This window comes from Panicum hallii, chromosome 3, assembly GCF_002211085.1.
Source record: "Panicum hallii strain FIL2 chromosome 3, PHallii_v3.1, whole genome shotgun sequence".
In the NCBI taxonomy this organism is placed as follows: domain Eukaryota; kingdom Viridiplantae; phylum Streptophyta; class Magnoliopsida; order Poales; family Poaceae; genus Panicum; species Panicum hallii.
In genome coordinates this window covers 55,876,703-55,903,451 of record NC_038044.1, presented here as the reverse complement: position 1 = coordinate 55,903,451, position 26,749 = coordinate 55,876,703, and the positions used below count along the sequence as shown (strand labels likewise).

The 26,749-nt window shown below is 42.8% G+C and overlaps 2 protein-coding genes across 5 annotated transcripts; one reads left to right on the top strand and one right to left on the bottom strand.

Moving 5' to 3' along the window:
- The first annotated feature begins 357 nt into the window (after positions 1 to 357).
- On the top strand, positions 358 to 12,607 carry LOC112886725 (protein LAX PANICLE 2-like). 4 transcript variants are annotated; one of them, XM_025952704.1, is made up of 4 exons: positions 358 to 1,208; positions 1,295 to 1,345; positions 1,568 to 1,640; positions 12,193 to 12,607. In XM_025952704.1, the coding sequence occupies exons 1-4, from the start codon at positions 598 to 600 to the stop codon at positions 12,355 to 12,357; spliced, it is 900 nt and encodes a 299-aa protein (XP_025808489.1). In that variant the 5' UTR covers positions 358 to 597; the 3' UTR covers positions 12,358 to 12,607. The 4 variants fall into 4 exon arrangements, with proteins under 4 accessions (XP_025808489.1, XP_025808488.1, XP_025808487.1 ...); XM_025952703.1 differs by having other exon boundaries at positions 1,565 to 1,640; XM_025952702.1 differs by lacking the exon at positions 12,193 to 12,607 and adding an exon at positions 4,511 to 4,853.
- Positions 12,608 to 21,265: 8,658 nt separating this feature from the next.
- Positions 21,266 to 22,260, bottom strand: LOC112887434 (SH3 and multiple ankyrin repeat domains protein 2-like). The gene has a single exon (XM_025953605.1). The coding sequence runs from the start codon at positions 22,212 to 22,214 to the stop codon at positions 21,573 to 21,575; it is 642 nt and encodes a 213-aa protein (XP_025809390.1). The 5' UTR covers positions 22,215 to 22,260; the 3' UTR covers positions 21,266 to 21,572.
- Positions 22,261 to 26,749: the final 4,489 nt, after the last annotated feature.

Here is a 26,749-nt window from a genome sequence, read left to right as displayed (position 1 = left end):
GTACCCGAACTCAGCTGCTGGCTCATCAGCTAGCTCAGCTCAGCTAACCGTAAACTAGTCAGCGTCACGCACGCGCTAGTGCATGGCATGTGATGACCTCAGCATGCGCCTTTTTCCGCGCGCGCACGGAAAAAGATAAAAATCGCGCATGTCTCGTAGTGCATCCACCCGTCCATCCCACAAAGATCAAAGTTGGGCACTGTGCGAGCGCCCATGACAGCTTACCTTCTCGATCTCTAGCTACTCCTCTCTCCAGCGGCAGAAGCACTACTTGCATTCTTTCTTGTAGAGAGAGAAAGAGAGGGGAGGGGTTAGAGAGAGACTACGAGAGAGAGAAGAGGGGGGGGGTTAGAGAGAGAAAGAGAGAGACTAGTGGAGAGAGAAAGAGGTGTGGTGTACTAGTGTAATGTAGGCATGTAGCGTGTATGTGTACAAGCAATGGCCGTGCTTGTGTACCTTATATGAAAGGCACCCCTGCCCCCCTTGAACATTCTTCTCCCCCTCTCTTCTTGCTTGCACCTCCTCCGATCCTCCTCTTGCTCATGGTGTCGGCCGCGGCGCGGCGCAACGCCACAAGAGAGGAGGAGGCATGAGAGGATGGTGACGTTGCTCCGGCCGCACCGCCACACCCATGGGCCGGCCGCCGTCAGCGTTCGCCTCAGCAGCAGAAGCCAGAGACACCAGCCGCCGCCGTCGCCCAGTGCTCCTTGCCGCAGCAGCAGCGTCCTGAGGCCCATGGCACAGGACCCCTCCCACCCGCACCGGCAGAGCAAGGACACCGCCGCGCCACCGCCGCAGCAGCAGCAGGAGCCCGAGCAGCCAGAGATAGCGCCGCACCAGCCCGCGGCGCCGCCGCAGCCGCACCAGCCCCCGCGCGACGTCGTCGTCCAGGAAGCCGCCAGCACCAGCAGCAGCACCGGCAGCGACGCCGGCTCCTCCTGGCTGCAGCTCGGGATCGGCCCGTCCTCGACGTCGCCGCCGCCGCCGTCCTCGCGGCGGAAACGACAGAGGACCGATGACGCAGCTGGCCCCTCGACCTCCGTACAGCCGGCCGCGCCCCCGGCGCCGCCGCAGCTGCAGCTCTCGCTACAACCGGGGCCTTCGTCCTCGTCCCCGGCAGCGGCGGTGGGGGCAGTGGTGGCGGCGGCGCCGCCACCGCCCGCCCACGAGGCCGGAACGTGGTTCCTCCTCCGGGCGGCGCAGAATCAGTGAGTACGACATGTCCGCGTCCCGCGAGCGAGTTGTCCGGGCAATGTGGGTGGTTAGCTCATGCCGTTGCCGCTGATCCATGCAGGAGGAGGGAGCCGCCATTGCCGCAGATTGCGAGGAGCTACTTGAGGGTTAGGTTAGCATCTCAACTCTCCTCTAGATCTCCATGTGCGTCTCCCTGCACCACCTACCATGGATCCCTTCCCTCCCTCTCTTTTTTAATCAGAACGAACCGGCCGGCGACGGCGACGACTTTGTCTAATTCCTTTGCGTTAATTTAAGTTCTGATTGTTCCTTTGATTAATCCGTGCTGTTTGATCATGCCACATTGACCTGCTGTGGTGTTGATGGGCAGCAGAGACGGGAGGATGACAGTTAGAGTAGTGATGAGGTACCTGGTTAACAAGCTGGCCCTTGACGACGATTCACAGGTATGGCATGCATGTCGCCTCCCCATATTGCCATGTTTTTCTTTCCTTTTGATTGCTCGCCATGTTTTGTTTTCGCCTTCTTGATTTCCATATATGATGCATATATGCTTTTGTTTGTTTTGAACGGGTGATTTGAGCTTGCTTGTCGTTTTTAAAACAACCTTCGTTCACTAGCTCTTGGTTTGTTGATTGAGATGGCTTTTTGTGAGTAAACTTTAATCTTGTTCGATTAAGAGGAGAAGCGAAAATTTTCAAACGTTAAGCTGTCACGCGATCAATCTTTAAACGGAAGATGAAACGGCGCTAGAAATATTGGAACGAATAGGCTTCCTCGCCAAATTCCACGACATCCGGACCACTTGAGAGTACTATGGGAGTGTGGGGTGAGCTTGTCAGTCACTGTTAGGAAGAAACTTCATAAAGAAAAAGACTTGTTGAAGAAAATACATTTATAATTATTAAGAAAATACCTCCACAAAGAAATTGCTGCATTTTTAGCCATTGAATATATTTTAGTTTGAAAGAACCGCAATATATGCTTAGTTTAGAAAAAGCACAAGAGAACAAGTTTGGAGGAAGATGAAGTGGCAGGTAGGAGGGCACAAATAAGGGCAGGGAGCGGGATGTTACTACTAGTCACCTGCCCATTGGCAGCCTCCATATATGCATCTGAATCTAACCTAGCTTCTACCATCTAGCTTCTTGCTTTCTCTCTCTCTCTCTCTCTCTCTCTCTCTCCCCCTCCCCCTCCATTGCAGAGAGAGAGAGAGGGTGGTGTGTGAGTGCCTTTACCTGCAGCGCCAAATATTGGTAGGTGAAAGGAGCTTTAGAGCTACGGACAGTAGTTTAGATGTCGAGGTTCCCATCCCATAGGTCTTTGTTGTTGTTGTGACAAATGGTGTAGGTGAGGGGTGTGCGTCTCACCTGTAACATCAGGGGGGGGAGGGCGCCCTCCCGGCCCGGACCCCATGATTAAGGGCTCTATATTCTCTCTCTACACACCTCTCTCTCTCCCCCCATCTCTCTCATCAAACTAAGCTTAATGCATGCTTTTGTGGCTGACTCATTAAGGTTTGGTTTGGTTTGGTTTCTCTCTCTCCTCTCTCTAGAGATCTTTGGACATGCTGCATGCATATAGGGACACCAACAATATAATAGGGAATGTATACAATGCCACACCACTACTATACCGTATATATTTTCACGTCCATGTACACATGATTCAGCTGAAAGTTTGTATATCTATAGTTGCCAGCTGTTATGCACCTCTCTTTAGGTTTACACATACATGCATTGCCCATGCATGATGGAGGAGGCCTAACTTGCTCACAAATTTTACCTGAAATGGAAGGGCCCAAGAAGCCCTGTTCTTGAAGGAAATTAGTACTTGAGGAAGTGTGAGAGTGGTGTTGAGTTTACTTGAAGATATTACTGTCCACCCAAAGAGAAAAAAGGGGCCATGTCTCACCTAATCCAGTGAAAGTCATGCACCATCCTATGCACCACAATGTGTAGTGCTTTTGCCTGTGGAATATATGCATGCCCCTGCCATGACCAGGAAGCAACCCGGCCTCTCTCTATACAGTCTCTGTGTGTGGGGGAAGATATATGTCTTCATAATGGTCTCTGGATCCTTGCTGCAACCAGGCCGGCCAGGCTTGTGGTTGTGGACCTGCCATGCTACCTGCAGGCAAATATATACAAACAGTAGCTATCTTCCATTCTCAGGAATGGGTGATAGATCCAGCAACCTAGCAGCCCCTCTGATTTTCTTTTCTCCCCATTGAATGAGCTAGTAAAATTAGGTGCAAAGAAGTTAATCTGTTTAGATTAATTATGTGGAGATTAACACGTACATTTTTTCTTTGAGGAAGAGAGAAGTTAACATTATTATTCCTGGGCAACCACTAGCTTAAGCCTGCTTAGGGGCACATCATCAGGATTTTGAATTTTTGATCCTAGCGAGTACCTCTGATATTTTGCGCGACTTCAGAACATTTTTCCATTTCAGTAGGAATTCAGTTTCGACTGTATGATGACATATTCGATCCTCCACCCTCCATGCTGAAGGAGTTAAGGGGGCAGGGTCAAAGTATCAGAAGTTGCATAAGAGAGCAACATGAAAACCATATTTGGAAGAAAAAAATCTGAATGTTTTATCTCCTGGTAACACAGAAAATCATTTAAGTAGAAAGATGCCTACCAGGGTAATTATCATTTCTTTTCTATCTGGTCAAATAAAGCAAATAGAGGTCTATATATGCCCAAGCTAACAGTTGCTGCAAAAAACTGGAGACTGTCGGTGCTGCATCCTGCATGGGTGGTTGTTAGTTGAAGTAGTAGCAGTGGCATCAGGGAACAATTTGTGGAGCATCACCTCAGCACAACAATATGGAGCCAGTAGCAACAGACAAAAAAAAAGTCACATACCAAGACAATGAATCTGCAGCGAGTATTTGCTACATACATCAACCTGAATATATACAATATCTGAATCCACTGAGAGTTATTTGGCATGCATGCGTACGTGTGCTTTTCTGTCATGCATATTCTAACTGTACGAAAAATGGCGGAAATGGCACAATTACTGAAATAAATGTACATACTGAATGAAAGGGTTGCACTTGATCGTCTAGTAATAAACTCCGGGAATTCACGTGTCTATATAGTACGTCAGTAGTTTAATTCAATCGGATCATCATAGTGCTGGAGGAATCCAAACTGGTGCTTTCTGATTGATTTCTGTAAAAGAGGATCAAGTGATTCCTTAGCCCTACATTGCACTGGCCTCTGCTTTCTAGTAAAGTAGGTGGATATATGTAGAGCACTCCGGCACCTTAAATTTGATTTCCTGTTTCAAAATCATACAGGCTAGCTATATGTATGGTTTCAATTTCAAGGGAGCATGAGGGAAAACTCAAGGTGGTAATGCTTTTTGTCGAACACTTATTATTAGTTAATAAATTTATTTAGTTTTTTTAGTTCAAATGCTTTTCAACGTTTTATTGCCCTCAATAATGCATGCATCTGCATGTATTTGAGTACAAAAATGAAGTGGAGTAGCCATGACTCTTAATTGTAAACTATGAATATTATGATAGTTGTGGTTTCTACTCTTACAAATTGCCACAAAGAAAAACATTATTTTGTATATACTCTTTAAATATATTATGCTGAAATTAGGTATACTATGTTTATGAGTTGCGAAATCTAACACAATAAAATTAATAAGCACAATGTTCAGATTAATAAATGCAAAAACTGAGAAAGATCTATATATATACAAACTCCAGCGAAGCAAATAATTGATTTTTTGAATGACTGCATCACGCTATTTTCACCTGAAGTATCTTTGATGTTTGGTTTAGGCTTATCTCAAGAAATATTTCTTAGGATTGCACCGATTAGATCTAAAACTTAAACACACGTGACAGACTGTTTCTATATTCTGACTGTGCATAATTTATAATGTTTCATGTTCTTAACATACGTTAAATTAGCTCACCTTCAACTTGCACTAAACGAAACTTTTATTGGAATAGGACACTATTAGTTGTCCTTAGTATGTCCTTTTCAGCTCATTACATATTAAAACCATATGTGTAATGTCAAAATACAACTTTCAGTTAGGTGATGAGCTACTTCAAATTTTATTTTGTTCAGTCAGTATCTTGGATCTTCCTACGTGCACTTTCACTACTCTCTAAATTTAGTCCATCTAGAGAGGTGGGTGAGCCATGCATGTATAGAGCCTTAATTTGTTTTTTTTTTTTTGGTTTAGACACCTTCTAGTAGCTAGGCGGCTCATTCAACTTTGTCTTCCTTTCATCTTTTTTTCACTTCCTCTTTCATAACACTTTGCTGCTTTCTTTTGTTAAGTATTGGCCTTGGCTTTTTCTTATCTCTGTTGTGTAGGTATGTGTACATGATTATGCTTTTTGTGGCATATAGTTTTGTCTGTGCTAGTGTAGTTCTTACCTAGTAGTATATATATGCACATGCTATATATATAAAACCAAGATTCTTTGGAAAGCATTGTGCGGGGGAAAATGACGACGCACCAGCCGGCTATCCTAGTCTAAAAATTTAGCTGCTGATTGAAAAGCGAAGGCTTCATCATTTGTATTCGAACACTTTACACACTTTTCGTGGTGTCTTTTCTACTTTCATCCAACTAAGCCAGGTTAATCTGAACTCAGAAAGGCAATTAAACAATAATCTGATCAATAGGTTCCTTCGAAAAAGGACACATGCACCACAGTTCTATAATTTAAGCTGGGACAGCCATGCATGGGAATAAAAATTTAATTGGATTTCATCCACTCATGAGGTGCTACATGCATATCCATTTCTAAAGCAAATGTAATTCCAATGCGAAGGATTTTGTTCAATGTCCCCTTTTTTCTGCCTTCTACACATTAAAATAAGATAGAAATTTATAAAAATATTATACGATTTTTAAGTAAGAACAAATAAAAAATCCAAATTATCCCTTTTAATTTGTGGCCAAACATGTGGGTTGCAAGATAATGTAATATTAAGTTTGGTAAATTGAAAATACTATCATATATAGGATAGTGAACAAAAGGAAGTCCTAATAACCTTGTTCCCACTATATAGCTCATCTCTCTACGCTCGTCATTCGCTTTTTTACACTTCCTCAGCCTTTCCGTACAAAAAAACCAAGCTTTTACTTTAACATCACGAATTCACCCCGTGATAGATCCAAACCTGGCGAAACTCTTACATCCCAAAGATTCAACTATCAAACTTGTGCTTACTAGACTTGTTGTACAGCCGTGTAATTTCACCATCTTTCAGAGTCCATGTTTAGACCATCATCACTCAAACACATTATCTAACCATCAACCGAGTATCACTACTAAAAAGCGGTTTGTAAGAGTATCCCATTTTTTTCTAGGGGTGGCTGAAAATGCAACCCGCTTTCACAAATACGAGGCTGTTTCTATAGCTTTCAAGCTGCCCTAGAGATGCATTCTGTCTCTGGAAATGGATTTACAGGGGTAGACGTATTACCCGCTTCTACAAATAGCTATTTGTAGCTGTGAAAAGTAGAAGCGGATACCACATCCATCTCTGAAAATGCAACCGCCCCTAAAAACTATTTTTACAGTAGTGTATGCCACAACACCTCCGTTCTTAAATATATAACGTTTAGCATGAACTAATTCACCCAGCTGGGTGCTTAGCATTGCATCACTAAGATAGCGGCCACACCGGGAGTTGGCTATCACTGGCTGCTGGCTGCACTAGTATGCACGGGTGCACAGCACAACAGGCTAGATGGATGGGTGGTGGTGGTGGTGGCCATGCCGCCGTTGCTGGAGCTTTCAGGAATGGGGACGTGAGACCTAACACGCTGGCGCCATCAGCAGATGGGACGCGATCGAGCCCGTTGCTGTATGCGCATGGCTACGTGACCTCGCACCACGATCATATTCAGCTCGCGTTCGCCGTCCATGCATGCGTGCTGGAGCGATCCATCCATCCATCGTCGGTGCATGCATGGATCGTCCGCACAGAGATTATTTTGCTTCGCTTCGTGCGTGCATGGAATAATTGGGCATGTATCCCTTTCAATCGCTCCATGCCTGGATGCATGCGATCCACCATAATTATTGGCTCTCCTCTCCTCCGATCCCGTGCCGCGGTTTTTAAATAAAAGTAGTGGTTGGTAGTAGATGAATAGATATGTGGAAGGTCCACGTGTGCAGTTGTCGCTTTAGTTCAGATGACTCTGTATGTGTAGAGATTTAGTCCGCGTTTGGCACAACTTCTTGGATGGATTCACGGAGAGCTTCGTTTGAAGCTGCGCCAAATAGGTATTTTGCTAGCAGTTTTATCCACGAAGCACCTGGTGAAGATGTTTCCGGCTTACACGGAGGAGGAGCCGAAAATCGTAGCTTCGTCTAGCTTCTCCCGCAGGCCCACGTTTCACCAAACGATTTTGAAAACAGTCTGAGCAGCTTCACTAGAGAAGCTGCTTAAGGAACTGTTTTAGGAGAAGCTGAAGCTATGCCAATTGGGACCTTAGTTTTCAACATTGCACATTTCTAAACCCTAAACCCTATGAAATGGATAACTCTTGCAGCCATAGCAGTTGGATTTTAAGGATTTCTGTCACTATCTCATTGAATTGCCCCTTCTCCATTAATATGCAATAGGCATAGGCGAGAATGTCGATATGGTCAAATCTGGACTGATCGTCCTTGAAACTACAGTCATCGCAAGCTCCACCTAGGAGTGCCCCCCCCCCTCCCCCGAAGTGATTCAATGCAGTCGAGGGTCATTATACGTTTAGACGTATGGTAGGAGCAATAGGGATGCAAGTTATATCTATTTGGGGTTGTTGGATCGATCCAAAAACTTGATAAAATAAACTAGGATGGCATTGTGCGTAATTAATTTAGAAGAAAAAATAAACTAGAATAGCATACGATCATAATTATTTAGTTAATGCATAAAACACCGTTATATACTTACTTGCATCTCTAAGGAGCACCCACGTGGGTCCCTGTGTGGGCATATACACATCTTATAAAAAGAAGATATGTTTGAGTTCGGAGACTAGATAGCAATTAAGTTCAGAGACCATAAATCACAAAATTTAATTATCTGTAATCTGATTCTATGCGTGTCTCCATCGAGCTGCCAATCATACACACGAGCTAGCTAGGGTTGTCCACGCACACCCATCGCTGGGCACCGTACATGTCTGGTGATGACTAGACGATCGATAAGAGTTCCCCATCGCGTCGTCGCGGTCCCCGTAATCACGCCGGTCGAGGATACACTACACCGGTTGTTGCGCTTGTGTATTCCGACGGATGGATGTGATGGATCCCCACCGACACAACCAATCATCGTTTCCTCGCCGACTGTACATGCATGGGACACTGCTTCGGGCTCTGAAGCCTCTGACCGACAAGCATTACATGACTGTCACGTCACCAATTTCGATACGCCGAAAATGGATCTTAGACTGTCTCCAGTGGGGAACTGTAAAGCGTTCTGTACTCTATATATAGAGGAAGATTCCGTTCTCTATTGCTCCAGCAGCGTTCTCTAAATAGTCCTCTAAAATAGAGAATGCTACAGGTTTCCTCTATATATAGAGATTCTCTCTCCTCTTCTCTATTTTTCTTTACGTTTCAAACACTGAATTAAATAAAAATAAAATATGTCCATAGCGTTTGAGGTATGATAAATACGTACGTACAAAAATTTGGAACAAAATACGTTTCTAATATAGGGTTTAATGTATAGAGAATGAGATTTAGAGAACGTTGTTGGAGAGAAATGAGATATAGAGGAAAGAATCTTGTAGAGAATTCTGTAAATGAAGGATGTAGAGGATGGAATTTGGAGGATATCGCTGGAGACAGCCTAAGGTTTTGGAGCTGGTATTGTTTTTTATGCACATTTGCAAATTCCAACGTAGGATATTTATGTGTTTATGCATTTTCATACACAAGAATATATACACACACACGCACGCATGCACATACCAGCTGCCTTTTCAACCTTTTTTTCTAGTCCACCGAGTGTTTTTTTTTAAAAAAGATAGAGTTAGGACCATGCTTGCATTTTCCTCAAGCATGCACTTGAGAAACATGCCCACTGTGTACTGAGCCAGGACATGCAAAACTCTGGTGCAAACCCTGCAGCTTCGTATGCAGCCATACACATACACTTTGGTCCACCACTACACGCATACACGATAGATGCCTTTTGTATTCTACTAACCCAACATCTCAATCTAGTTTAGCCCAGCAATACCTGACAAGATATCCATCATTGCCTCCACCTTCCGTGGTGCTCCAGTCCGTGTAACTGGCCATCACTTTTGTTTGCTCTGGTAGCTGTTGTGTATGGTATAGGCGGCATTCTCTCCAAAAGCAAAAGCTTTACAAACATGCAGGCACTGCTGCAGCGCCAATATGGTAAATGTAAAAATTATGATGTTTTATTTTGTTTTTTAAACTTATGCTTATAAAACTTAACTGGTCTAATTTTTAGTAAAGATTCTAAAAAGATGCATTAACTTTCTTCTGTTAGGTCCATGAAATGATAAGTGATGAGTTGAATGCGGATGATACATCTGTTAGATTCTGCTGCTCTCTTCCATTTCCAATAGGCCTAAAAGAGAGTATAAAATTACATAAATACGAGAAAATCCACCATTTGTCAAAGAAAATTTAAGAAAGACCAAACGTAAAAGCTATGATATCTGTCTGATTGTACCTGCTTAGTTCCATGCAGGATTCAAAAATCCAATGGAAGTATGTTGTAGATAGAAAAAATTCTGTAGTCAAATAACAGACACAGGATGTTTGCTAAAATTTCAGGACTTAGTTTGCTGTAGGGTGTACGAAATCCTAAAATTATAGGACAAACCTGGAAATTGCTTATTATGTTTAAAGCAGATTCATTCAATTTATTGGCAAATTTTACTCCACTTAGAGCTTTAGAGGGCACTAGTCCTAGATTGCATGCAATAAATCTTTTAAAATTTTATCCAACATATGCACATTGAACTTTTTTCAATTCGTACGTAGACCGTTTTTCAATTCCTAGATCGAATGTAGTAGCTGGTTTTAAACAACTTGGCTACTTTGCTTGACACAACTTCCACTAGTAATTGTCACAAACACTGTTTTTACAGCATCACTATGATCCTGCAGTTAAGCATGCATGTGACATTGACTTCACTGCCACCCCAAGGTAGTTAGGTCTAGTTGTAGCCTTAGCATTCACCCAACCACTGAACGCCAAGTGTCCACATAAAAATACGTGAGAAATATGCTTTACGTCCTAACGTCCTAACCACTAGGCATGTCGTGTCTTGCTCCTTTGTTTGTTTCCTCAAGAACTGTGGCCCATAACATCCGCAACAGTCCAGATCTAGTCATGCTAGCTCACAGCCAGCAGATGCTTGGCAGTTAGCTGCTGACCACTGAGCTAATACACCACATGTTTCCGTGCCATAACTCTGAATTAAGCACCATACTTTTTGGTGGCAATAAGAAAGAAAAATGAGAATACTAATCAGTTTCACGTGTTACACCATACTTTTTGGTGTTACTAACAGTTTGTAGGGTTTTCACCTACTGAGAACCCTACAGAGAAGCGAGAACGATTAGAACGATGGTAGATGCATGTGTTTCACTCACTTGACAGCCATCACAATCCCAACAGTAGTTTCCTCGACCTTTGCACGTTGTATAATAAATTTGCTTTTTTCTTTTTGTGCCACTCCAATCTGAAAAGAGAAATAAAAAAAAAGTGGGTGTACAAAATTAGGCAGCATCTGGAGAACCATGGACAGGCCCCATCTTGCATCAGCAATAAAGAGATTATTTCTTTCTACTGGGGCCCTTACCTAATGATTATTCTCCAGCCATTTTCTCTGGTGAAACCAGGCCATCAGGCTCTGTTGCACCAACTGGATTTTTTTTCATATTTTTTGGAGGCCTTGCATTGCATTGCAGCCACTGGTAGCTTCATTGTTAGGTGTGGCATCACGGGCTCTATGTTTATGATCCCAGTGGCTACTGGACTGTCACTGTTAGTAAATAGTGTACTGGGAAGAAGTGTATATATGGTATAACACTTCGTCAGGAACTTACAAGCTGGACCTAATCCTGATTTGATGGGAATTCATGTTGTGTCTACCTCCCCTCCTCGTAAACTTCTACCAGTTTTGACAGAGGATAACTACAAAGACACCTATAGAAAAGGATAACTGCAATTTTCAAATTTTCTGAAAGGTCCCTTTAACCCTCATGGGAAGCAGGGGAGGAATGTCCTATATCTTGTTTGCAGCAGAGTTGTGGGGATGGGGAGGTAATGAGTGGAGACATGTGTGATGTAGTTCAATGACAATCCAGAAATGAAATACATAGTTTTACGAAAGTCGCACTCTGATATGCACTAGCAGAGTAGCTTCATGCCTTCAATTTCAATAACAAAGGAATAGTCACCATAGACTGTACTCATTTATGGAAACCTGATCATATTTCCCTTGCAACAAAATAAGTTATGAAAAATGAGGTTTCTACAAAAACTGTTCGAGTTTGGCTTTGCTGATAATATAGTGGAAAGTTATGATGCAGCACAATTCTTCTCTTGAGAAAAGTTCACATGTAGTGCATCATTAGATTGTCTGAAGAATTGATTTAGTAATTAGATTTCAGATCTTGCTGTGGATGACATTTCAACCACCCAAACTCCTAAAAAGGAATATAAAAAAAACCCAGGTAATGGCAAGCAAGAAATTGGAATGCATCAATCATGTGTCCAGATTTAGCATCTAAATGTGAACAACTACTGAACTGCCAAAATTTTTTAGCAAAAATACATAAAACAGTAAATGCCACTAGGACAAAACAAGCCAGTATATTTTAGTTTTTTTCTCATACATGAATGATAATTTATTGTGCGGTCATAACCTTTGCTTCCACAATCATAAAGATAGCAAGAATGCTTGACAGTAAAAACTCATTAACATGTATCTGTTTATGAAATGCAGTTAGAGATTACCTGTCGAGGGCAGCGCCTTCTGCCAACGATGACCCTGCAGCAGGTCCGCGACACCATTTGGCGCCCTGTGCCGGCTGAGGCCGCAGCGGTTTTGCCGGCCCCCGGCTCACCAAGTACAAACCAGATCATGACACTGTTTTACGGCAGAAGCTAGCACCTGGAGAATGGAGCATCAACAGACACAAACAACTTTTCACACTGTAATTAGTTTTCACTGCCCACAGGCACTGATCCCCTTTTTTCCCCTCCCCTAACATCTAATCCTCACCACAGAATTCACTGAGAAAGAACAGTAGAACACCAAGGATAGTAGATTATAGGTAACACCCAAATGTAACTGTACTTCAAAACCCTGAGAAATAATTCTTTCATATTTATTTAGTTCAAAGATTTATTTTGTTCCAGTTGTTTTGCCCTCTTTGCTGGCATACTGAATCCAAGCATTTGGAAATAAAGAAGTGTCACAAATCTTGGTTCCTACTAAGATTTTTACATGCTGTTAACCTAGAGAAATAAATGATTGGGAAAAACAAATGTTCAGGACTTCAGAAACATATCTACGGCGCACCAAGATAATACAGATGTAAAATAAAAAAAGGGCATATGATGGCCAAATGATGTTACAATGTAGCACAATGGAAGCGCCACGAAGCAGCATCCTGTAAGTGTTCAGGTAGCATGTCAAGATCAATGAAAGAGAGTCAGGGAAGTAGGAAGTCAACATCAAGGACAAGGAAATGCAAACAATTGCTCACAAGTCAAGATACAAAAGAGAGGAATCCAAGCAAACATAACCAAGCACACATTAGTGTATCTATGACAGCTACCAAGCTACGTTACCCCGAAACGTCATTGTACAGCCGTTTGGCGTTTCGGAAACATTTCGGTATCCGATACGCCTGGGATACGCGGCAGATACGTTTCGCCGCCGTATCGGCAAAATTAAAAAAAGAAAAAGGGGCGATATGTGGGCTGAAACGTTTCGCAGCTAATTGGGCCGTATCGGCCCATAGAACGGCCACTAAGCCACCTGCTGCCCTAACGCGCACCGCACGCAGCACATCCCCTCGAGAGTTTTTCTAAAAAAGGGCTTAAAAAAATTCTAAAAAGGGGTGCCGGTTGGGAAAAATTGAAAAAATGGGTACCTCCCGCCCGTTGAACGGGCGGGAGGCGTGGGGCCGCGGGACCTCCCGCCCATCCAGCGGGCGAGAGGTTCCAAAACTATTAAGAGGCCCCTCCCGAGAGCCTCTTCGCGAATAAGAAAAGTTTCTTATTCGCGAAGAGGCCCCTGAGGCATCCCGCCCGCGCGTCGGGCGGGAGGTGCCACACCTCTTATTTTTTCTTATTTTTTGTTGGAATTTATATTTTACAAACTATTTAAAATTTATACTTTTTTCAAATACAAGATTTATTTGCCATACTCTTTTGTATACATAAAATTCAATTTTACGAAGAAGATTACGGTATCTAAAATGTGTATGAAGATGGTTAAGCGATAACGTTTTGTAACGTAGAATCCAAATATTACGATAGGACGATACATGAAGCCATTAAAAATAAAATAGTATGATCTGTTAAAAGTTAATGCGGCAAATATTACAAATACACATAATGGTCTATTAAAATTACAAATACACATCCAGGTCTGATACAAACTCAATGCGGCAAATATTACACATGAGCAAACAACATTCAAATAAAATTACAAATAAACGATGCCTGATGTCGTAGTAGCACTCGATCGGCGACGTCTCCCACTCCTTGATGCAACCGGAGGTCTTCCATCTGTAGCATCACCTGTAGGGCCAGCTTCAGCACAACTGGGCCCAGCATCATTATTTGGACAACGTTTATACGTGTGTCCACTCTGATTACATGCACTGCAGCGCTGTATCCTCGGACGGAGCTCTGACTCATCCATATCATTACGAATACCCCGTGTCTGACGGCGCCCTCTCTTAACCCGAGCTGCTCTCAGATCTGGAATATATATCACAGGATTCGCTGTCTCATAGATCTCATACTGCCAGGTGCTGGCAATTATCTCCTTTCTGAAGTAATGCGAAACATATATATCGACAGGATGTCGAATATCCGCATAAGAAGCCATTACATGAGAACAAGGTATGTGCAGCAACTTTGGTCTCATGCATGAGCAACAACAAGTTCCATCAAACTTGAGGATGCACTCCTTTACAGGAGTTTGACGTCTCATGCCACGTCGTGTTCTGTCTTTGGGAGCTACCTCAAACTTGAGCTCCTGTGTACCACATTGCCGCACGTGGTGTAGCTGGGCGCTAGCTGCCTTCTTAGTCATATATTCTATCATCATTCTCCCAAAATATCTGTCAGGATCTTGCATGTATGTCTGATTTTTAGTGAACCGATCACTAAAGTAATCAGTACACCCGCGGACGATGAATTCCACAATTGCAACCAGTGGAAGCCCACGAACACCTCGTAGCACCTAATTGTAAACCTCGACGAAGTTGGTGGTCATTATGCCGTACCTTGCACCATTGGTATCGTAAAGCAACGCCCACTTCTCCTTCAGTTCATTCTCAATCCATTCAGAAAAGGTTTTCACCGCTGACCCAGACCTTCTGCGAGTACGTGCAGTATCTGTTGGCAAAGGATACAAAGCCTCTACTTCATCCTGTGTAGTTCTGGTTTTTTCTGCGTCCTCGCTTCTTTTCTTCCCGGTCAGTTCATCAAGTTTCTACCACTGCTTGTTAAATTTTTGTTGATTTGTTTCCTTGCATAGCCTCTTGAACATATCCATAAGGTGCTTGTTCTTGAATTGCCTGAAAAAGTTTGCACCGATGTGTCTCATGCACCACCTACTGCGAACATCACGCCACTTGGACGGCTCTCCGGTCTCCACACACCCCTCCTGCAAATCTAGTATTGCCCAATAGCTGTCAGCATTTGCAATCTATACTTTCCTATGAGAAAGGTCCCATCGATGCACAGGAGAGGCCGGCAGTGTTGGAATGCGTTAATGCATGGACTCAAGCTGAAAAAGACCCACTGCAATATGTAGGGCGGACCTTCTCCTGTGTCTAGACTTTTCAGATCATAATAGCTTCCAGGATTTCTCTGACATAGGACGGCCAGCAATCGAGGAATATTATCATATGCAGCCTCGAACGTCCCAAATCTCATCTCCAACACCTTATGTTTGGCACTCCACGCCTTTCTGTACGAGATGGTATACTTGTACTTTTCCTGAATATGCCTGATAATAGACTTTAGTTCAAATGACATATTTTCTACTATCATCCCGTACATCTCATTTGCGATGTATTGCGATGTAAGATTACGATGGGTCTTCTGCACCCCCGGCAAATGAAAAGTGTGCTGAGTGACAATTGAGCATTACCAATAATCTTTTCATTTACCCTTATAGGCATGCACCCGCTACGGACAACCCTCCTTCACACATATCACATCGTACTTACGAGATTTGCACTCGACTATTTTGAACTCTCGCATAAGAGAGAGACCAACACTTAACAGCTTCCTTCACCTCATCAATTGAGTGGTATCTCGCGCCCTGGACAACTTCGTTCTCCCTGCAATCCGAAGGCACGCTAGATCCCTCATCTACGACAAGATGACTGAAGTCGCTGCTTACCCATTCTTCAGGCACATCCTCATCATCATTAGACGAATCAGCATTCATTGCTTCATTTGCAGCTGTTCAACAATAAAGGGTATGTTCTCCCCCTCATCAGCCACGCATTGAGGTGCTGCGGTGCCACCTGCCTTAATGTTTTGCTCCTCAACTTCTTCATCAATCATCCCCCGGAGCAGCTTCAATATTTATCAAAGGGTTCTGTTGCACACTGACAAGAAGTATCAGTGGCCATTGCCAATGACTTGCATTTTGCAGATAAGTTAACCAGTCCTCGTTGCTTGCAAGTGGCATCAGCTCCCAGATCAAAGCGTGAGTGGTACGATTTATGACACACTGAACACTCACAGTGTGTGTCTCCTAATTAATCCTTAATTCCCTCATTAACCAGTTGCATAGGGATTCAAATGTCCTCTCGTACGGTCTGGTAATTCCTCTGACCGCACAGTTGAATTCACTTAAATCTACCCCATTCGGCCCATAAATCACATTTCCTTCTCCGTAATATATACTGAAAATACCCTTCTCAGAAGACATATCTGTCAATCATTAATAAACTAGTTATACTATATATTAATACACAATGACCCTAAGTTTCAGCGATTCCCAGATTACATTTTCCAGATTCTAAAATATTCAGAATATAAATTATACTAAAAACAATTGAAAATACTAAAAACTATTCAAAACATAACTACCCTAAGAAATATTTCCTAGATTATAGTTATTTTCAAGTAATTATACGACTAGAATGAGAATATACCTCCAAATCGACGTGTGAACAGAGCTTCGCCGCTTCCTCTTCTCTCTTCCTCTCCTCCCTTTATTTTTTTCCTGGTTTTTGCTGAATAAAATAAAAATTTAGGGGTAGGTGGGGGCTTATATAGCGGGGACGGGGGGGACGGGGGGGAGGACCTCCTGCCCGCCCAACGGGCGGGATGCCCCTTGGCACCACCTCCCGCCTGTTAGATGGGCGGGACGCCCCCGCGGGGACCTCTACTTTTCTTATTCGTGAGAGGTCCTCGAGGAACCTCCCGCCCGATGGGTGGGCGGGAGGTCCCCGGCCCCACGCCTCCCGCCCGATCAACGGGCGGGAGGTACCCATTTTTCCAATTTTTCCCAACCGGCACCCCTTTTTTAAATTTTTTTAAATCTTTTTTTTAAAAAGTCATCCCCTCGACCCCTCCCCTCGCACCGCCGCTCTATCGCCCGACGCTCGCCCGCGCTCCCTCGCCCGCTCGAAGCCGGAGCCCCGCCGACCGCCGGAGAGGAGCCGCCGCCTGCCGGAGAGAAGCCGCTCGGCCGCTGGAGAGCCGAGAGGAGCCATTGTCTAGCTGTCCGGACTCCGGAGAAGAGCTGAAGGCACCGCCGGCGCCGGCGCAGGAGGCAGACAGGAGCGGTCGCCGCCGGCCATCGGCGCAAGGCTGTGGGATGTTTCAGGAGATTCATGGGACTCAATGGGTGGTGTAGGTCTTCTTGAAGTGGCTGATTTGTCCCTTGATGAGCCTGAATTGCATGCTGTTTCTTTTGGACTTGGTGCTCTCTCTATTCATGAAGCTACTACTACTGCTGCGGCAAATGAAGGAGATGGAGATGAAGAAGCTTGAATTAATTGGGACTCCACTTGCTAGTTGCTATTTGTTGGTTTCCTACTTTCCTAGTTTCCTTTCCTATCAACATTCGTGTTATGAAGCTGTGAACTTTCTACTCTATGATCGTTTATTGTAATGTTGCGAACTTATTTAATATTTCATATTTTCTATTTGAGAATTGAGACTTGAGAGCTAAATTTTTTTATTCTGCATTATTATTGCTATTATTATTATTTGTTAAAAAAACTCAAGCGTATCGGCGTATCGGATTTTTTGAGAAAATGCCGTATCGGCGTATCCGTATCAGCCCGATACGCGTATCCGTATCGGTGCTGCACAGCTACCAAGGTGAGAAAGAAAAGGAAAACAACAATAGCAATGCAAAACAGGAAACCCTGAAAATGAAATGAATAGACAGGACACTAGCAGGGACTTAAAAGTACATTCAATGCACACTGTGCTCTGGAGGTGAACATAATCAATAATACCAAATCCAGCACCAGAAGTCTCAACGACAGATTGCATACTTAAAATTTGAGGCTAAATGCTGGTAGAAAACATGGTTAAAAATCTCCAGTGTGGCATGCAAGCAATGAACAAGACAAAGTTGAAGCAGTGGGGGGTAGGTCCCTTCAACACAAGACAAGCACCAATAGCAGCAGTATCAACTGCCACAGGGCACACCGACACTTGATGAAAAGAAAAGGATCACACAACTGATCCAAAGGGCCAACATTAAATCAACTGGCTACTTGCTAAAAGTTACTTGTCTGTACCAGCAAAGGCACTTAAAAGTAGCTGTCGAAACAAGCATAAAAAATTCATAAATACATTAAGGACATCATAAGAAGCAACAAAGCAGACTGATCTGACAGCATATATGCGTGGATTGTGCCATCTAGGAAAACGAAGATAAAACTATTTATTAAAGCATTTGCCATGCGACAAGTGCAGAACATATAATAGGAAACGTCTGATTCAGATGAATAGAACTAAATAATTAGCTCTAAGAATTTCTTCATTATTTAATGAAGCATATCTGTGATTCTGTTAATAAATTTGAAGACGAAACTCTCCATGAACAGTGAGATAAAAACAAACATTGGCACTAGCAATATTCCAGCATATGTTAAGACCCCACCACCTGTTAACAGTACAAGCGGTAGCAATAATATCAAATTGTTAACAGGTAACAAACATAGTGGAACCTTTCACACCCCACCACCTGAGGACACTGACAATAGTACAAAGCACTTCAGAAAAATGACATGATAATATCGACTTCCATAAGCACTGATACAGTACAATACAACATTCTGATTGATTTTTTCCCCACACCACAATGTAAGGTGGCTCCGAGAGTATCATACAATTTATAGCCTTATCTTTTCATATAAAACTGAACTAGCACAAGGTTCAAGAAGTTAGTTGGGTTAAAGATAGTATACTAAATTGTCCACCTCATATTAACGCCATGCAGTGACATCTCTGGAAAAAAATTTAATACTAAAATGATTCCCTCTTTACACATGTCAGGACAAAGCCCAACATGCCAGTTCTCTGTATCATATCAGGAGCCGGCCCAATATAGTTGTGACACCTGTCATATATCAAGTAACGCCTTTTCTTTACACAATTATTTTTGTTCGTTTAAAGTTCCCATGCCATAGATTTCTTTCTCAACTAGGCCTAAACCTGACTTTTGAATATGGAACAAGGAGACCAGCAGTTGGAGCTAGACTCAGACATGTCAAACCTGCAATCACAATATTGGCCCTTGAAAATCTATTATTCCTAGGCCATGAAAAAATAAAAAACAATTGAGGTCTTTTATGGAGTAGCTCCAATCAAATAAATAAGATATACCCTCTAGCAAAAATCTACCTTCTAGCAAAATTTGATACCAAATGCCATCATTATTGGTTAATTTTCCACAAAAATGTTTTATGAGAAGACCACATCTTACTGCTTCGTACAAGGGCACACTAAGGAGTGCGTCTCTCACTTCGCTACATAGGATGGATGCTATGATACCAATTGCAACAACCTGAAAGTTCCAATTCTCCTTTATATATCTGGAATTATGTTTTTTGCCTTGACCAAGACCTAGTTCTATTCACGTTGCAGATTTGCATCACACAACACTTGCGTCCTGAACCCCCTTCGTCGACTTTGTTATGCCCATGGACATATTTTCCAGAATAAATCTCACATATTATGAAAATGCACATTCAACTGCATTACATCTGACCCACAACATAAAGATGACTAGAATTACAAAGAAGGGCAATAACCATTTCATTGCTATCAACTAGCAACAAGCAAGAAGCAGCAGGTCGTCTTACATATATCTTGCGTTCAAATTTGAAGGGAAAGATCTAGGCCCATTGTTCTTTCCCTTTCTTATTTATTACTTTTCATTCATTCTCTAGCATAAGCACACTGTTTCCCAGTTCATCTTGAAATGGCTGGTCATTTTTTCACTTAGGTTCTTAAAATTGTTGAAAGAAACAGCCAATCATGGGCACCTCCACAAACATTTGTTACTGCCAGAAAACATTGAATTAACAACTCGGGATTGAAACATTTCAAAACTTGTGCTGGGGAAAATACAAAGACGACGTCTGTGAGTCTATACATACACTAGTGTGGCAAAAGATGGCCTAGAAGCAAAAATAAAAATAATTACCAACGTGAAATGGGAAAGAAAGCCAATCCTCTGAACCATTCATGAACAGACGCAACAACTTATCAATCAGTCAACTAGGATAAAGGAAAATGGGACAAATTCAGAAAAATCAAAATACTGAACTAAATGGCCACTTGTTGAAGCTTACTCACGTCATAACTTGTCATTTGAACATTAGTAGGTCCGATGCATGTTCTGTTGGGGCATAGCTATGCCAATTTCACAACAAGCTCACCAATTTTCAAAACACTGCTAACTCAAAAGCATACGTAAACATCAACCTCAACAATAATTAGTTCTAGAGGAGCTCAGTCTTAATGCCTTAGAAACACTTGGACAGATTCCAACATGTATGGAATACTTTCCAGTACTCATGCCAGTTTAGGATAATGAAGACAAATCATTTCAGAACTATTATAAAGAAATGTTTGCTCTAAAAGACCCACATTAAAAATTAATAGACATCAAGTGCAAAGCCATTAATGAAGTCAAAACCTCATAATTACTGTTCATGACAGTTCAATTTATGACTAAAACAGAGGTTCACAGCTGCATGCAGTACATTATTATTTTAAAATGTACTGTGTCATGGGTTGCATACTGCCATACCCCGAAGCAACTAATCAGGCATACAGTCTATATTGAGATACTGTTGCTAGTACCCAACAAGTTGGCTATTAAGGCAGGTTGAATATTTTTTAATTCTATTGCGAAGTGGTAGAACAGGCAAAGAATCATCAGCATTGAAATTAAGCCCTTTTTTCAGCAGAAGATCAGGTAAGAAAAATCCACACAACGTAACTCAAGTTCTATTTGACTTGTAGGCAAGATGTTCCACATGCCAAAAAAAATTACTAACTTTCAGCAATGCAAGAATGTTAATACACATTTATGGACATTACTAATACCAAGACAGATTTGGAAGAGCAACGCAGCATGAACAGACTCCCTACATGGAATTTTCTAGGCGATCCTCATCTACAATACAAGCAGAACTGAAGTTCATAACACAAATACACAATGCACGGCCACGGCATGTTTCAGCATCCCAATAAAATTGAAGCATGTCGAAATTCCACTAATCAGATCCATTTGCATCAAGAAAAACATTTTGAGGGATGATGAAATGTATAGAAACATGAGGTCAACAACCCAGCATTAGCATTTCATCTTTTCCTATTTACAGCCTACGACAAAGCGTCCTAGCATCTCTATTAAAGCACTACACAACATCAGAAGCATTAGAGTTAGTTAGAAGCAACGGCGCCTCGAACCAACCACGCTATCATTTCACTAGCTAAGCAAAAGACCAAACCTCCTCATTTTTACACTTTGGACAGCTCCTACTCCTACGACCGACGCATCCTAAGTCCCCTAGCAATAGCAAGGTGATGCGCCGAACTAGCTAGCAAGCTAGCACGCCCACAGCGGGAATGTCAGGCAGAACGGTTTCACCTCCGTGGTGGCGGCGGCGGCGGGGGCGGGGCGAGCCTCTGGATGGCGCAGAAGAGCTTGCGGCGCGCCCCGACGGCGCCGATGCCCATGTCCCGGAGGTCGTCCATGGTGAGGCAGGGCAGCACGGCTGCGTCCACCTCGTGCGCCTCGAACGCCGCCGCGTAGCGGCCCATCCCCATCCGCCACAGCCACCCCGCCACGTCGTCCACCTCCTCCCCGGCTTCCCCGTACTCCTCCGTCTCCGTCTCGGGCTCCGGCTCCGACTCCGTCTCATCCGCCCTCTCGTTTGCCTTCCCCGCCGCGGCCGCCTCCGGAGCCCTGGGCTTGCGGGGGAACGCGGCGGCGAGGGCGAGGGCGAGGTCGTCGCCGCTGTCGGCGGAGGGTTTTGGGAGGGTTTGGGGCTGGTCCGCTGAGGGGGCCTGGTGGTGGCTATTGTTTTGCTGGTGCCTGAGGTGCAGGGGTACGCGGGACCTGGTGGCGGGGACGACGGGGACGCGGCGCGGGTGCGGGAGGTGGGACGGGGGCGGGACGGAGCCCGCGAGGCGGACGTTGGGGAGGCGGCGCCGCTTGCCGGCGTCCGAGGACGGCGGCGGCGAGGGGCGGTGGTGGTGGGGCCCGCCGGCGCGGTCCTCGTCCATGGGTGGAATGTCGGGGGTCAAACGTGGTGGGGATGGGATTGGGACCGGCCCCGTGCGCCGTGTCGTCTTCTTCGCTTCGCTTTCGCTGGAACCGTCTAGCAGAAGTTCCAGCGCCGTCGTATACAGTGATTTTGATACAGTAATGTATGTGCTATGCTATGCCTTCTCGCGAAAAGTAAAATAGACAATTTTATCCTTCAAGTTTCTTAACTTTCTTTAAAGGTTAAATTCATCCTTCAACTATCAAAAAGATTGATTTAGTCCTCAAACTTTTCATTTAAGCCTAATTTCAACTCTGGTATGATGCGCCTACGTGGTATGCCAAGTCATCCTAAAATACATGTAAAGTTCTCGGTATGTTACCAAGTGCAACACAACTATCAGCTATATTAGCCTATAATTCATTAATATTTCAAAATAAATTATTGTTGATCTTATGTATATGAATAAAAGATTTACACTTTTGTTTAATTGTGCATTTTGATTGACTATTAAACCATATTTTTTACGAGACATCCAATGAGAAGAAAAATCAAAGGTTAAAGAATTTTTTTATAACTATTGACTCATCTTTGGGTCACCGATTGTTGACTAGGCCAACATGGCATGCCACATAGGACTAGGGATGAAATTGAGCGCAAATAAAAAAATTTGAGGATTAGATTGGCCAATTTTATAATTGAATGATGAATTTGAGCATGAGGCAAAAGTTGAGGGCTCAAATAGGCCTATTTTGCCTTCGCGAAACATTATGCATTTTGGGTCTCACATAGCATGATCTTGTTTCTAAAGGTAAAAATAGGGTAGTACATAAGAAGAAGAGAAAAATGCTTATTTGACACAGGTAAAGTTGATGCTTACTTATTTAATACTGAAAATTTTCAACTTCCCTATTTGATAATAAGTTGAACTTTCATTCTCTATTTGACACTTCCGTTCAATTTCGTCAGTTATCTCACATGAACAATAACTTATGGACTTTCTCCTCTCTTTTCTTAGCTAAAACAACTATCAAAACACCTCCAAAATTTATGATGCTTTTACAGAATCTTGAAGTTATTTCAAAATTTTATTTTTGTGAAACAACATTAAATTTATTTTTATTAAAGACGTTCAAATTTTCTTTGTAACTGGTGATATAAATATTTTTATAAATTATTTTCTCCCACTATAGGAATATTAGGTATTTTTGCATAATTGTTGGTTAGTATTTTTGTACCTTAAAAATTCAGATAATTTTGAAAACTAGCCTATTTTGGTGAATTTTAGTTTTAATACCTTAAATGATACACATGTGTTTTTATATAAAATGGGTTCATCTCCATCCGTTGTATTCTTACAAAAATTTTCATGAATTTTGGAGGTGATTTGATAGTTGTTTTAGTTTAGAAAAGATAGAGGAGAACCCACATGTTACTGTTCATCTCAATTAACTGATGAAATGGACGGAAGTGTCGAATATGGAATGAAAGTTTAACTCAGCGTTCAAATATGGAAGTTAAAAAATTTCAGTGTCAAATAAGAAATTTTCAACTTTACTGGTGTCAAATGGAGAATTTTCTCTACAAAAAAAGAAAGATGGTGTGACCAACAGATACCTAGTACTGGTCCCAGGGACAAAAAGGAAAGTATTGCTGTCAAAATCTCAAGATTGTTGCCAACAAACGTAATTCTTGTATAGGCACTGCAAGTTTGGATCCGTAACACTCCATAGAACTTTAATTCAAAGAAAAAATATTGCCAGATTAAAAGTGATGTTTTCCTGCAGTTTACCCAGAAGAAAGAAAATGCACGGAAGTGTTTCAAGCTATGTTATCTTCGTTTTATAGCTGCTAGAATTTCAGTTGGTATTTTTAATGTAACTGAAAATATCAGACAAGGGCAAATACAGATTCATGCCATACAGATATGCCACTGGTATTGGATGGAAACTATAATCAAATATAAAAATTCACAGGTTTTCACATATGAGGCTTGTTCAGGTTAACTTACTTCATCAGAGCTTGTACTGTACTGTAAGATCAGAGAACAATATCTGGTTCCCTAAAGCGCTAATGCAACTAATGTACCCCAGAATAGTAGAGTCCTGCCTGCAATCCCGGAACTGATTCATTTGTCCATGAGCTAGGTTTCTTAATCCATCTCTAAAACAAAACTTGAGTTACCAACTCATTTTACCTAGTCCTTCGAAGAAAAAAAAAACAAACTGTGAAACTCAGCAAATTTAACATAGTTCCAAGTTCTCATGTCGCCTCATTGTGAAACATCCATAACACATCAACAGAACTAGCACTAGCGTTAACTTGTTATTACCTGCCGCAATGGTTGTTGGATAAGCAAAGAAAAGTTTAACCACGCGTTCACGCAAGCAAGGGCCATTGCTCGATTTCGCCACAAAGCAGGCATCCAGCTGGGATAACACAGCCAGCCGAAATAAAGGAGAGGAAATAGAAAAAAACGAAGAAGATCAATCCTCCAGCAATTGCAGAATCATCGCTCGACTGATGGCATCCTCGGCAGTGTATTACCAGTTTACCACTGTTCCCACTCATCTCGATCACGGGGAAGAAAAGGAAAAAGGCGCTAGTTCGACCACGATCGCGGGGAGCGAGATCGGCACAACGCCCTGTCACACCCGTGACCGCCGGCAATTCACCAGCGACGTGAGATAGACGAAGCAGATCGAGATGGGTGTTGCTTGGGGAGGAGGAAGAACCTCTGTCCCGTTCGCGATTTCGATTTCAAAACAAAATTCAACTTGTCTTTCTCTGTACATGTCCTCAGCTTATATCAACCGGTCACTCACTGCCCATAGGGCTCCACACACTCACGCGCTCCATCACACGCAGGTGGGCAACTCACGCACACAGCTTGAACAGTGGCTACTGCCTGTAGAGCCATCAGATATCCTACTCTGGACAGGGAATCAGTCACTGTATTTTCTTTGCCCTGCTTGTAAACTATCTTGAATTCCAGACCCATGTGTCATTGCCTTTAATTTCTTTGCATGTTAGAGTGGAGATTTTGCTCTGACAAGTATGCAAGACTCTTATGGTCAGTTTTGATCACAAATTTCTAGATATGTAGATATGAACTCCATCTTTCAACAGCCACGATCAGGGCAAGGAACTCCTTCTCATAAATAGACATAGCCTTGTGAGTCTGTCCCAAGGCCTTACTCAGGAAAGGAATGGGTTGAGCATTTTGTAGTAACACAGCTCCAATTCCATCATCACAGGCATCAGTCTCTACAGTCAAAGGTTTTGTAAAATCTGGCACTGCCAAGACTGGAGTAGTGCTCGTAGCATGCTTAAGATTGTCAAATGCCTGTTGTGCACTTTCAGACCACTGAAACATCTTCTTCTTTAGTAGCTGGGTCAGAAGCTTAGCTAGAAACCCATAATTCCTAAAAAAACGCCTATAATACCCAGTTAAGCCCATAAATGCTCTTAACTCAATGACAAATGTAGGAACTGGCCAATTAACCATGGCCTCAGTTTTAAAATCATCAGTAGTTAGCCCTACAGCAGAGACAATGTGGCCCAAATATTCCGATTTCTCCTGGGCAAAAGAGCACTTGCTAGCCTTCAAGTACAGTTGGTGGTCTCTGAGTTTCTGGAGTACTTGTTGCAGATGGTCCAAGTGCATCTCTAGGGTGGGACTATATATCAAGATATCATCAAGAAAAACCAGCTCAAATTGACGAAGAAAAGGACTAAAAATGCCATTCATTGAACACTGGAAGGTTGCTGGGGCATTGGTTAGCCCAAATGGCATAAACCTGAACGGGAAGTGCCCATAGTGGATCTTGAATGTTGTTTTCTACTCATCTTGTTCAGCCATTCTTATTTGGTGGTAGCCAAGACCTCATGTCTGATTTGGTAAAAAATTTGGAGCCAGCCAGTTCTTCTAGAATCTCTTCAATGACAGGCATGGGGAAGCTGTTTTTGACAGTTACTGAATTGAGCTTTCTATAGTCCACACAAAATCTCCAAGAGCCATCTTTTTTTTACAAGCAACACCGGTAAAGCAAAAGGACTAGTGCTGTGAACAATTAATCCAGCCTCCAACAGCTCCTTTAATTGCTTCTCAAACTCATTCTTGTGCAATGGAGAATACCTATAGGGCCTGGAAATTCACTGGAGTTGTATCAGGTTCCAGAGGTTATTGGATGATCATGTATTCTCTATGGTGGTAGTGTTTTGGGATCTTTGAACACATCTTTGTACTGGTGCAGTACTTGTTCAACCTTCTTAGAGTGTGGTGAAGGATGATCTTAGGAAATAGCATCCACCACAGCCAAAGCTCATACTGCATTCCCTTTAACCCATTTAGCAAATGTTTCCATGGATATCTCATGAACTTGAGAAGATTTGGGATGCAATCCATAAAGTTTGATCAACTTACCCGTGTCCTCAAACTCTATAGTTTTTTTCTCCAAGTGGCATGTCATCGGGCTGTGAGAACTAAGCCAGTATGGCATCATATATTCTTGCATATCAGTAACTAGGGTGTGTCCATTGGACCACCATTCG